This window comes from Lissotriton vulgaris, chromosome 9 (assembly GCF_964263255.1).
Source record: "Lissotriton vulgaris chromosome 9, aLisVul1.2, whole genome shotgun sequence".
Lineage (NCBI taxonomy): Eukaryota > Metazoa > Chordata > Amphibia > Caudata > Salamandridae > Lissotriton > Lissotriton vulgaris.
The window spans coordinates 1060687189-1060699545 of record NC_141697.1 but is presented as its reverse complement, the minus strand read 5'-3'; the positions used below and the strand labels follow the sequence as shown (position 1 = coordinate 1060699545).

Sequence of the window (12357 nt, the reverse complement as noted above, 5' to 3'; positions counted from 1 at the left end):
AATGTTTTTGATCTGAAAGTTTTTATTTGTAGTGCTTCAGTCTCCTTATAGATAGGCATTCATTTTCTTTCATCAATTGCAGGATCCGATCAAAAAAACCTTGTTCCATTAATATGCATGGCAAAGCCAATAGGTTTCGCCGATGCAAATTCTATTGACTTTGTGAATGTGTTTTATATATCGCAGAGCAGTGGAACTGCTGTGCAATACAATTTAAAGTAAGAAAAAAAAAGAGCCGTGCCACAGACAATGACAAAGCCAATTGATTTTGTACAGGCGAAACCTATTGGCTTTGCAAATGCTTTTTCTATTTTAAAGCAGCCCAGCTCCCGGGCAGGAAATGAGACTGTTTAAAATAAAGTTTTGTTCCGATTGAGTTGTAAGTGGTCCTCGAGACCCTTTCCTACTCACCTGTCGTGGGGCTGAGCCTTGCATTCACACTGTTAAGTTGACATGAACTTTTTAGAAGTTTAAATGCCATTTTTCCTTTCTGCTGCATTTTGCAAATGGCACACACTATAATAAATGTTTGGAGTTTAGCAGAGTGTTTTGCTTCACACGAGAATACTATGTTTTTCTATATCAGCAGCCTTGCTTGGTAAGCTTTGTCTGAACAGTGAGTGCTGAGGCCTTCAAGTTTATTTCAACACAGATGTTGTTGTTCGGACTGATCAGCGCACGTTCTAGACATAACATATATGCAGCTCTGGCCACCTCTGATTTTGACGCGTTTAATAATGCACTGCATAGGCATGATCACGCACACTTGGAGAGCATTCGCATGCTGAGAGCTGGTGCAGAATCTGATGTGATCCAATTCTGCTAGTACCAGAGGTATGGGGCCGCCCTTGTAATCCCAAGAGACCTTCTGTAGATATAAAATAACCTACTAGCAATGGAGGGTGAAATATAGGTATATTTTAAACCTGCTTCCATTTAGCATTATAACATGCTTTCTCCCTTTGTATTTTATAGAATAGTAACTATGCTGATAATCTTGTTGCTTATAATATGTCTGCTTGTATTAGCTAAGATACTGCGCATGAGAACACGGCCTAAGAAATAAATATTTCAAACTTGGACGTGTCTTCTTTTACTCCCTGTTTTGGACCGATATGAGAGGATAACGAAAGAGTGTTCATGTGTTCCACATTGCCTGAGGTAATCTAAGTTCCATGTTCTGGGTTGTCTAATCATTGGTGTTTTGGTAGAGCCAATGAGACACTGATGCTAGTCTGGTAGGGGATGTTGGGTACTAAGGTGAGTTTTGGCACACCCTAATTCACTGAGGTTCCAAGTCCCTATGCACAGTTCTGTGTAGGAGCAGAATCCCTGCGACACACCCTGAAAGGTTTACTACACTTGACGAAGTGGGTCCAAAGAGGATCCCTTCACTTTTTCAAACAAGTTACCACCTCAACTTGGGAGGCAGAAACTTTCAATGGCTTGTGACTGGAATCCTAGTCACAAACCATTGACATATATGTCACCAAATTGTAATTTGAAAGCAACAACCAGAACATATCCCTTTTAAATTCTGGTTTGGTAACCATTCAGAAACCCCTTTAGCAGAAGATGATAAATGTTTATGACTCTTAAAATGGGTTTATATTGTATATACATTCATTTTTGAAGTGTCAAATAATAAATTGAAGTGTTCAGGACCCCAAAAACGTTTTCTACATCTGGCATACGTGCTTAATACATATAAATGATTAATCTCTTGAGCTTTGTTTACCAGAAAACAAATATATTTCCAGTTCTTTAAGTTATGTTAAGACGGTGGGAGGAAATGAAGCAAAAGAGTGATGATAAGATTACATCTGTTTAAAGCAGCCCATTCAGTTAACAAAACAATTTGGGAGAAGAGAAGGAATAATACCAGTTACATTTTACACACGGGGAGAGATGCATGCGGAGATTTGAGACTAATAAGTAGAGGAATGCTAAAAATAGTAATGGAAGTAGAGGAATGATGACAATGACAATCTGAATGAAGCAATTGTGGGACAGAATGATGCTTTGTGGAGAGAGCTGATACATCCTACTTGGTGCTTGAAAGGGTGTAGATTAATTGTGAGAAGTGATAAAAGGAAGCGACAAATTGAATTACAGGAAGTAATAACAAAGACATTTTCATGCTGGTTCACTTGACAGCTTTTTCCGAGTTAAAAAAAGGTGTTGGGAGGGTTTTATATGTGCTGGGAATAAGTGCAGAAGAAGAGGTTAGATAAATTGGGCATTTCTCACCTCACTCAGTTTGATGATCTCTCCTGAGCTAAGGCATAACTTTTTGTTATCATCCAGTACTGTATTCATATTTTCAATCCACACTGCGTCTACTGGCCCATCGAACATATACCACTTCTTATCATGGTCTGCCGCAGAGGCCCCTCCACGGATCAGTGAGGAAAGGATCCCATCAGTCCTGTAAAAGTCAACAGAGGATTGGATTAGTGACCCAGTTTAAAACAATATGACTGCTTTAATAATTGTGATGTACATGTATCCCTGACGAGTATTATGACTCTAACATAATTAGAAGAAAAATAAAGATTTTTAAGCACTGCGATTGTTCCTACACTCGTGGCATATATGCATTTTTATAGTTATATGTATACCTTGATGGTTTTTGGATACCCAAATAAAGTCTTTCTGACTTGTGACCCAGAATTGGTGGATACGTACTGTAAAGTAGTGTAGAATACATTATAAAATGTATGTTATTTAGGCCAAGGAAAAAACGAATGTTATGATCTCTTTCGCTCACATTGAGGCACTCAAACTAAAACTGATCATCATCTATATATGCCACTAACCTCAAGCATTTTTCCTTCATCTTACTTCAACAGTACAGGATCCTTTGTTGGATATTTTTCATGCAGGTTAATCAGGACAGACCCCAGCTGCTGACTAACTGAGGAATTGTGGGGATCTGTTATGGTGCCTAGATATCCTCTTCTTATTCCTAGTTGTAAGACCAAGAATGAAATCCAGGCCAATCATGTGAAGGAAAGAACAAGTTACTTACCTTTGGTAATGCTCTTCCTGGAAGAGCCAGTGTCAGTGGCTTTTTAAGACTGTCTGGGCCTCGCAGATGTAGACGCAGACCCCCAAAAACAAATTGGTAGACAGTGTGCAAATTACTAGATTTCGAACCTTATTAAGAGATAGAGGCCAACCACGAAATGAGGAGCATGGGAGGGTTGGAATGGTATCTGGAGCCAGAGACTCTACCAGAAAGAGTGTTACCGATAGAGATTTCTCACCTTGTGAATTGATACCAAAACAATACCTATTCTGAGGTGGTTTTGTGGAGGAATAAAGTCAGAAAGTCTTGCAGGACCGAGCAGGCAAAATGCCCCTCTCTAAGAACTTGATGGTACGGGCAATAGTGCTTTTGAACGTATGGAGGGGCTTCGAGGTGGCCACCTGAAAAAGGTCTAGGAAAGGGACTCCGTGTGTAAGCCCAGTGGTATGAGATTTGGCCCTGGTAAATAAGCAGGCAGTCCTTTAAGAGGCTGCTTCTTTGCCAATGCATAGCAGATCTTAATGCAAAGCATGACCCAGCTGGAAGCTGGTTCTCTTCTGCACTGCACTGCCTTGCCTTTATTCCCTCCAGTGAACCCCATAAAGAGCTGCTTGTCCACCCCGTGGTCGTTGGTACGATCTATGTAGAAGCTCAATGCTCTTTGGGGGTCCATGCAATGAAATCTCTCCTCCTCCTAAGAGGAGTGAGGACGAGTATAGAACGCTGACAGGGCAATGGTTTCACCAATGAGGAATAGCATCACAACTTTTGGCAGTAGGGACTACAGAGTCCACAGAACCAGTTTGTCTTGGAAGAAGAAAGTGTATGGTGGAACGAAGCAGATAGCTTAACTCTTACTCACATCTTGTGCCAAGGTGATGGCAAACAGTAGCACAGCCTTGACAGTAAGGAGCCATAATAAACAGCTGTGAAGCGGCTTGAACGGAGTACACATCAGATCAATAAGTCAGGGCCAGATTAAGGTCCTATAACAAAAGAAGAAAGGGGAAACTTGTTGCAGCCCTTTCAGAAATGTCATCAGAACCACTGACTTAAACAATGGGGGGTTGATTGGTAACCTTAAGAAGACAGAAAGGGCCGAAAGATAACCCCTAACCATGCCCAAAGCACAGCCTTGCTGTGCAAGAGACAGAACAAATAACAGATCATCAGATAACTTGGCCTGGAGTGGATCAATTTGGCGTGTGCCCCAACAAGCCACACATTTGTCTCAACAACAGGCATTTACCGTTTTTGTTGAGGGACCCCCTGAATAACAAGATAGCATCTATCACCGAAGAAGGAAGCCTCCCCCACTCAATCTCCAAGTATGAAGGTGGAGATTGTGAAGGCCCGAGTGCAGAGCTCTGTCCTATTGATGTGACAGCATGTCCTCTTCGAGGGGCAGACTGATTGGAGGCGCATGCTCAAGCCTAGTAGTTCTGAATACCAATATCTCAGTGCCCATTCCAAAGCAACCTGGATGACTTTGGCCTGGTTTGTCCTGATCTTTTTGAGAACTCTGGGTAGGAGTAGAATTGGTAAAAAGGTATGCAGGAGTCTGGAGGTCTACTTGAGGTGGAACGTCTTCATGCAAGAGACAACTTAGAAACTTCAACGTGCAGAAGTGCTGACATTGTGCGTTCTTAGTGGTAGCAAATAGCTCGAGCAAGGTTCTCCACATAAGCAGAAGAGACCTTGTGCCACCTCTGGGTCTAGATGCCATTTGTGATCCCCTAGGTATTGCCGGCAGAGCTGCTCTGCCTTGACTTTGAATGATTCTGCCAGGTGGTTCACCAGCAAGAAAATTCCTCGATGGTCTACCCATTTCTAGAGGCACAAGGTCTCCTGGCATAGGGTCTGTGACCACCATTGGGTAAATGCAGCACGGGAATTCTCCTTGTTGGAACTAGGGCCTCAAGCTCAAGCTAGGTGTGATGCTTCATCGTTTGAGCCTGCCCCTTGTCAGGTCGGTGTCGGCGGCAGGGTAGGTCGAACGCTAAAAGCGTTGAAGCGTGCAGGACCAAATCGGTGTCCTCTAAATACCGCCGGCTACAGTTGCAAATAATATTTGCGGACAGTATAGGTCTTTCACCAAAGTACGGGGTATGTAGATTTCACTTACCTTGTAGTGTAGATAGTGTTTTTTTGATCCTGAGGAAGTGTCCTGATCATAATGACATTCGAGACACGAAACACGTTGATCACCTGAGAGCAGGGCATACACCACTAGACACATTATGACTAGTTTTTTGCCCCTCCCTTTCTTTTAAATTAGGCAGTTTACCTTCGGAATAAAGATTGGTTAGGACTAACTAACCAATTTTAACTCACTATGGGCCAGATGTAGGTACATTTTATTTTCCGACCTCTTAAATACCGAGTCATACCGACTCGGTATTTCAGAGGTCGGAAAATAAAAGTACCGAGATGTAGGTAAATGCAGATGTGCAATTACCGATTCGGAAACAGTCGGTATTTTCCGATGCGGGAAATACCGACCAGTTAATGCCCATTCATTCCTATGGGCTTTGAAGCCCATAGGATTGATTGGGCATTTACCGGTCGGTATTTACCACATCGGAAAATACCGACTGTCACAAGGGTGCAGGGGGTGTCACTTTGACACCCTCTGGCACCCCCAAAAGAGGCTCGGGTGCCATGTGGCAGGCATACCTGCCCTAAGGGCAGGTCTGCCTGTCATATGGCATAGGTGTGCATGCACACATGTGCATGCACACCAGAAACGGTATTTTACCATCAAGTAGTATTTGATGGTAAAATACCGATTTTGTACTGCTTGTGGGACTCAGAAGAGTCCCACCTACATACCAATTTACCGGAATCCGTAATGATACCGACTCGGTATTTTACATACTCAGTAAATTTACTTATCGGTAAATTTACCGAGTCTGTAAAATACAGGGACCTACATGTCAAATTGCTCTTACCGCATCGGTAACGGCCGAATTCGGCCGTTACCACCCGGTAAACGCCTACCTACATCTGGCCCATAGTGCCTTACATCTACACACGCTAGGCCCCTCACCCCCACTGCACCCACCGGCACGAACAAAAGATCCCCGATAAAGAGCCTCCAGTTCAGTGTGCCCGTCAGGTATTTCAGCGCCGACCTGACGAGGGGAAGGCTCAAATGATGAAAAATGACACCAAGCTTGCTGGGTGTATGAGAGCCCTAGTTGCAACAAGGAGAATTGCCTTTCCTGCACTTACACAATAGTGGTCCCCCGTGATCCACTTGTCACTACAGGTTACAACCCTTCTAGCAGACTATCACAGAGGAACTCCGTACCCACTTTGTACACAGCCTTGCTGGGGCACATACGCTGGACCTCGGTAAACTAGCCCCTAGTCCCTCCCTTGTTCAATATAAGGTCTGTGACCCCACCCTGCCTTGACTCTTGCATGACCACATGGTGGCGGTGCTGTCCGGGAGCACTTAGACTAGCCTCCCCTTGATGGACAGCAGGAAGGCTTATAACGCCAAGTCGATGGCCCTCCATTTCAGAAGGTTGATGTGGAGCTATGCCTCTGATCTCCACCTCTCACAGGTGGTTGCCTTAACCCAGCATCGGTCACCACAGTAAGCTCGGGGTGGGGCAGAATGGGCATCTGCCAGCTAGCCAATTATGGTCTAGTACCCACCACTGCATATCTTTCATAGTCTCCTCCAAAATCTGAATATGATTAGAGAGCTATCCTTGATGTGGGGCTCACTGAGACGTCAGATCCCATTTCAGAGCCTGCATATGCCATCTGGTGCCCTCAATCAGCAGGATGCAGGCAGACATCAGTTCCCAGCAGCCTTAGAGTCGACCACATCGAAATCCAGGACTGAGGCGGAAAGAGCTGTATCATAGCCCAAATAACCTGGACTCTCTTTCTCAGTAGAAAGCCTTGAAATGGAAATGTGTCCAAAATGGCTATGATAAAAGGAAGTGTCTGAGAAGCAGTCAGGTGTGACTTCCGCACATTGATAGTAAACCCCAAAGATTACAAGAAATTTGTCGTAATCTGGAGTTGGTTGATGACTGCCTGAGGCGAGCTATCTTCAACAACCAGTTGTTGAGGAAGGGGAAGAGTGGCACCCCAGATCTCGGAAGGTGTGCTTCCACCACCACTATCATTTTGGTGAACACCTGAGAGGGGCTGGTGAGACTAAAAGGGAGCAGAGCGAACTGAAAATGCTCCTCTTCCACCACAAACTGCAGGTAGCGCCGATGGGCCAGCAAAGGGAGGAAATATGGAAATGGGAGTCCTCGAAGTCTAATGCCACCATCCAGTTAACAGCGTTGAAGGCAGACAAGACATGGTACATGGTGAGCATTTTGAACTGCTCCTCCCAGAGGAAAGCGTTGGTCTAGAATAGACTGAAGACGTCAGACCTTCTTGGTAGCAAGAATGATAACCACACCCTACTACTGGCACCATCACCCTTGTGACAGCCTTTTTGGCAAAAGGGCTTGCAATTCCTGCCACAAAATAAAGAGATGGTCCTTTGCCCGTTGATAAGAGAACGGTGGAAGGAATGAAGGAAAAGAGAGAAATGGCAAGGCGTATCCCTTGCAAACAATCCGTAGGACCAACCTGCCCAATGTGATCTCCTGCCAGCCCAATAAGAATAAATGGATCCTGCCTTCCACAGGGTAGCTGTGCCCCTGCAAGGTCACACTAAAGAGATCTGATAGGAGTTGCCATGGGCGGTGGGCTGTGCGGCACGCTGACCTTTGCGCGGAGACAGTGGGCACTACAGCCTTTACCGGGAAACTGTTGGATTTCCTGCGGGGGCTGGATGGTTTGGCTGTAAGGGGGGCCTCGGCCAAAGGATCGGTGGAACTACTGCAGAAAGGCCCAGAGAGCAAGCAGTAACCAAGCTCTCTATAAAGCGCCCGAAAGCAGAACCAGCTTCCTCCCAGAACATGTGTGTCTCATCCAAGGACATGTCCACAAAGGAGAACTGGACGTTGCCTACTTCCGTGGTTTGGAGTTAAGATACAGGCCCAGTCCCTCCATAGAGATCTTAAGGCTATCGCAGAGAGCCAGAAGTATGCAGCCAGAAAACCAGCGGGCAGTTGGCCAGAACACACAACCACCTTCAAACCCAGTTGATCACATGGCAACAAATGGTGGCGAATGGCAACCCTTGTGCCTTTGGCCTATCTGATAGAATGGGTGGTGTCCAAGCCATATCGAATCGTGAACTTGGCAGCACCTCAACCATTTTGGATCGCTTGAGAAAGGACAGGGTAAAGGTCTTGTGCGCCCAAATCCCAAAGGATGTGCGAATATCCTCTCAACAAACAGATGGGGTTAACAGATCAGACAGCTAAGCTGATAGACGAAAAGACACATTTACCCAGCGTTTCCACTCACTTTAATTCCCTATCAGGGGCAGTGAGTGGGAAATGTGTTGAGTTTAGAATAGCTGATATAAGCCTGCACCGCTAGACTTTGTTGTGAGTGGTACTGTGAAAGAAAAGCTGGATAGGCCGGAGCAGGGTGTTGATGGCACCTGACAATTTGTCAACTGACGGTGGTAGCAAAGCAAGGTTTGGCCCAAGCCACCAATAAGGTATTCGTCAATGCCTTGTTAAAAGGAAGAAGGGGCTCAGAAGACATTTAACAGGGTTGTAGGACTTCTAACCAGAGATTAGTATTCACTTTCAAGGTGAGGAGCTGGAGGTCAAGTAGTTCTTCAGCCCTACACACTACCATTAAATAATAAAGGAAAAAATGGTCCCTTGAGGGGGAAGTATAAACCTCAACTTCCTCATTGGTCCTACTGTGAAACCACACATAATTGTGCAACAAAATGAAAACTCATAGGGCTTTCTATTTAAGACAATTAAAGATAAATTGGTGCTCCCAAAAGACGCAACGACACAGTGGAAGTGAAGTAAGTGGGTATTATTTGCGATAGTGCTATTTAGTATATGTACATGAATAATGACTGATTGAGAATGCAGTGGTGTTTGATACACACTCTGAGTTAAAGGCTCCAAAATCACACAAAAACAGTACACTATTATTGTGTCAACATTTCAACCCTGTGCGATCAATTGAGCAGGATCGTCATCAGCACGAAGATTGGGAAATCCAATGGAGGAGAAGCCACATGTCAATTGGTTTATTATAGTCTATTTTTTTAATGAGTTTAAAGTTAGTTAGTAAGTTAGTTTAATTGACCAAAGTGATCGGAGTGACAGGTAACCTACCCATTTGTGGATATCCATGTAGAGAATGTCAATTAGCACATTCCAGAAGGGTTCCGCCGCATCAGTCAGATCAGGTATGGCAAAATATTGTCTAAATCTGTGGTGAGAAATGTATTGGTTATGTACTGTGTCGGCCTTGATGTGTCTGGAGCCATAGTGGGTTGTGGTGTCAGCAGGGGAGGGAGTCGGAAGAAGGGCCGGAGGTAAGGGTGCAGGGTCCAGGAGCCTCCAAAGGCAACCACCGTCAGCATCCCAGGTGGAAAGCATCTCAGCTCGTTGAGGCCCGATGGAGCGCCAGAGGGAGTCCGCAGAGATTCAAAGATCCAGAGAATGGCTGAGCGGAACTCTTCAATCTGATGCGGCATAGGTGGATGCCAAAGAAACTTAGGTTGTTTGGGAACCAGCTGCTGAAGCAGCTCTGAAGTTGGTTGACTTCGGGAATGAGATTGAGAAGAGTGACACCGCCTGGTTAGGCAAATATGAGTGGTGCAAGGGAGCGGAATCCTGCTTCGACTTCATGTGCTTTTACGCTTACCTGATGACTTCGAGCACAATGATGACCGATCTCTGGAGCAGTTCTGACAACTCCAGAAACAGAAACAGGGCAGGGAGCGAAGTTTGGACATGGAGCTGGAATTGAAACCGTCCTGTCACAGAGTCTTCTTATGCTTGGCAACATAGAGTTTTGCCTTGCGTTCCCTGATGGCCTTTGGGTCTATTGATTTGCAGTCTCTGCAGGCCTTGAAGGCATTGGTTGACCAGAGGCATACCTAATCGGGATCTGTCCCAGACATTTGTTTGCAACAGTCCCAAGAAGGCTTAACACCTGTTGATTTAGGAGTGACATCACTTGTACACTGTAGAAATTTAGAGAAAAATCGAGGTACATGTCTCTGAGACCCGAGCGGGAGCACCGAATCCGCATCTGGACAGGGCAGAAAGAAAAAAACTATTGTCAGCGAGTGGCATCTATATAGGCCCCACACGTGATTTCCAGTGTCAGTGTGGAACTGCAAGATGCGACTTTCTGGTGTGCAGAAGTACTGAAGAAAAGCTTTCAGATTCAAACTGACTCCTGGAGAATATACAGGTAAGGAAATGAATATGCTACTTACCAGTATGCATCTGTTCTTGGCATGTAGGGCTGCTAACATTCATATCTTTGCATTAGATCGCCACCTAGTGTTGGGTCCGGATGATCGCACATTGTTGTCCTGGAAGAGTCTTCGAAGTATCCTGAGATGGGTGGCTCCTCCCCTGGACTACAGTGCGCATGGGCATCGGCTCCATCCCCAGATTGTTTTTAGCCATTGTGGCAGAGGATGGAGTGGCAAGTGTAAAGGATGTCCATGCTAGTGATTAAATACAATAGTATATCTGCAGCTGCGACAGGCACCGGGGAGGAGGGTGGGCGATATGAATGTTAGCAGCCCTACATGCCAAGAACAGATGCATACTGGTAAGTAGCATATTCAGTTCGAGGCATGTGGGCTGCTAAATTCATATCTTTGCATAGAATACATAGCAGTCCCTCCATCAGCGGCGGTTGCCCGTGCCAGCTGCAGAAACCTGAAAAAGTGTCTTGAGAACAGCCTGCCCTACAGCCGCTTGCTGTTTGGAATGTACATCAACACAGTAGTGTTTTGTAAAGGTATGTGGTGTAACCCACGTGGCTGCTCTGCAAATATCCTCTAGAGGAATGTTTCCCAGGAAAGCCATGGATGCCCCCAACTTGCGTGTGGAATGTGCCTTTGGGGGTATTGTTAAAGTGCGCTTGGCTTTATGATAACAGATTTGGATGCACTTAACAATCCATCTGGCTATTCCTGCTTTGGATATTGGGTTGCCTTTGTGTTGTGGTGAGAAGGCAACAAAGAGTTGTTTTGTCTTCCTAAAGTGTTGTGTCCTGTCTATGTAGTACATCAATGCCCTCCGTACGTCCAAGGTATGGAGCATCCTTTCCGCCACTGTTTGTGGGTTCTGGAAGAATGCAGGCAAATCGATAGTTTGGTTGAGATGAAAATGTGACACCACCTTTGGGAGGAATTTGGGGTTAGTACGTAGTACCACCCTATTTGGATGAATCTGGATGAAAGGCTCTTGTATCGTGAGTGCTTGCAACTCACTTACGCGTCTTAGTGACGTAATGGCAATTAGGAAAGCAACTTTCCACGTTAGGAATTGCAGTTCGCACGAGTGCATTGGCTCAAACGGTGGTCCCATCAGCCTGGTGAGGACCACATTGAGGTTCCACACGGGAGCTGGCGGTGTTCTTGGGGGAATGACTCGTTTCAGTCCTTCAAGAAACGCTTTAATGGCAGGCACCCTGAAGACTGAGAGATGCTGCCTATTTTGAAGGTAAGCTGCGATGGCGGATAGATGTATCCGAATAGAAGTGTACGCTAGTTTGCACTTGTAAAGGTGTAACAGATAGCAAATGATGTTAGGGATAGATGCATCTAGCGGGTTTATGTCATTGTCTGCACAGTAAATGACAAAACGCTTCCACTTTGCGGCATAGCATGCTCTGGTTGACGGCTTCCTTGCCTCCTTGATGATGTTCATGCATTCAGGAGGTAGGTTCAGGTATCCAAACTCTAAGACTTCAGGAGCCAGATCGCTAGGTTGAGCTGTTGCGGATCTGGATGCTGAATTTCTCCATGGTTCTGCGTCAGAAGTCTGGGCGTGAGGCGCAGTCTTTGATGCGGGACCACTGAGAGCTCGAGGAACGTGGTGTACCATGCCTGGCGCGCCCACGTTGGAGCAACTAGGATGAGTGTCATGGAGTGTTGCCGTAGTTTCCTCGCCACCAGTGGTATCAGGGGTGTCGGGGGAAAAGCGTAAGCAAATTTGCCTGACCAGTTCATCCATATCGCATTGCCCTGCGATTGGGGGTGTGGGAACCTGGCGGCGAAGCTTTGGCATTTTGCGTTCTCCCTTGTGGCGAACAGGTCTATGTCTGGACGCCCCCACCTTCGGAAGTACGGCTGGAGTACTGATGGATGTATCTCCCACTCGTGCATTTGATGACTGTATCTGCTGAGCAGATCCGCCATCTGATTGTCCTTCCCCGGGAGGTGTTCTGCCATG

General features: G+C 45.7%; 1 protein-coding gene across 1 annotated transcript in view; it reads right to left on the bottom strand.

Annotated features, from left to right (window-relative positions):
- The window catches only part of DNAH1 (dynein axonemal heavy chain 1), an 822394-nt gene that overhangs the window by 112740 nt on the left and 697297 nt on the right, over window positions 1-12357 (bottom strand). The window contains exon 37 of the mRNA XM_086939555.1: window positions 2251-2428. Within this exon, the coding sequence (XP_086795681.1) occupies window positions 2251-2428 (178 nt within the window). The remainder of the gene's footprint in view (window positions 1-2250; window positions 2429-12357) is intronic.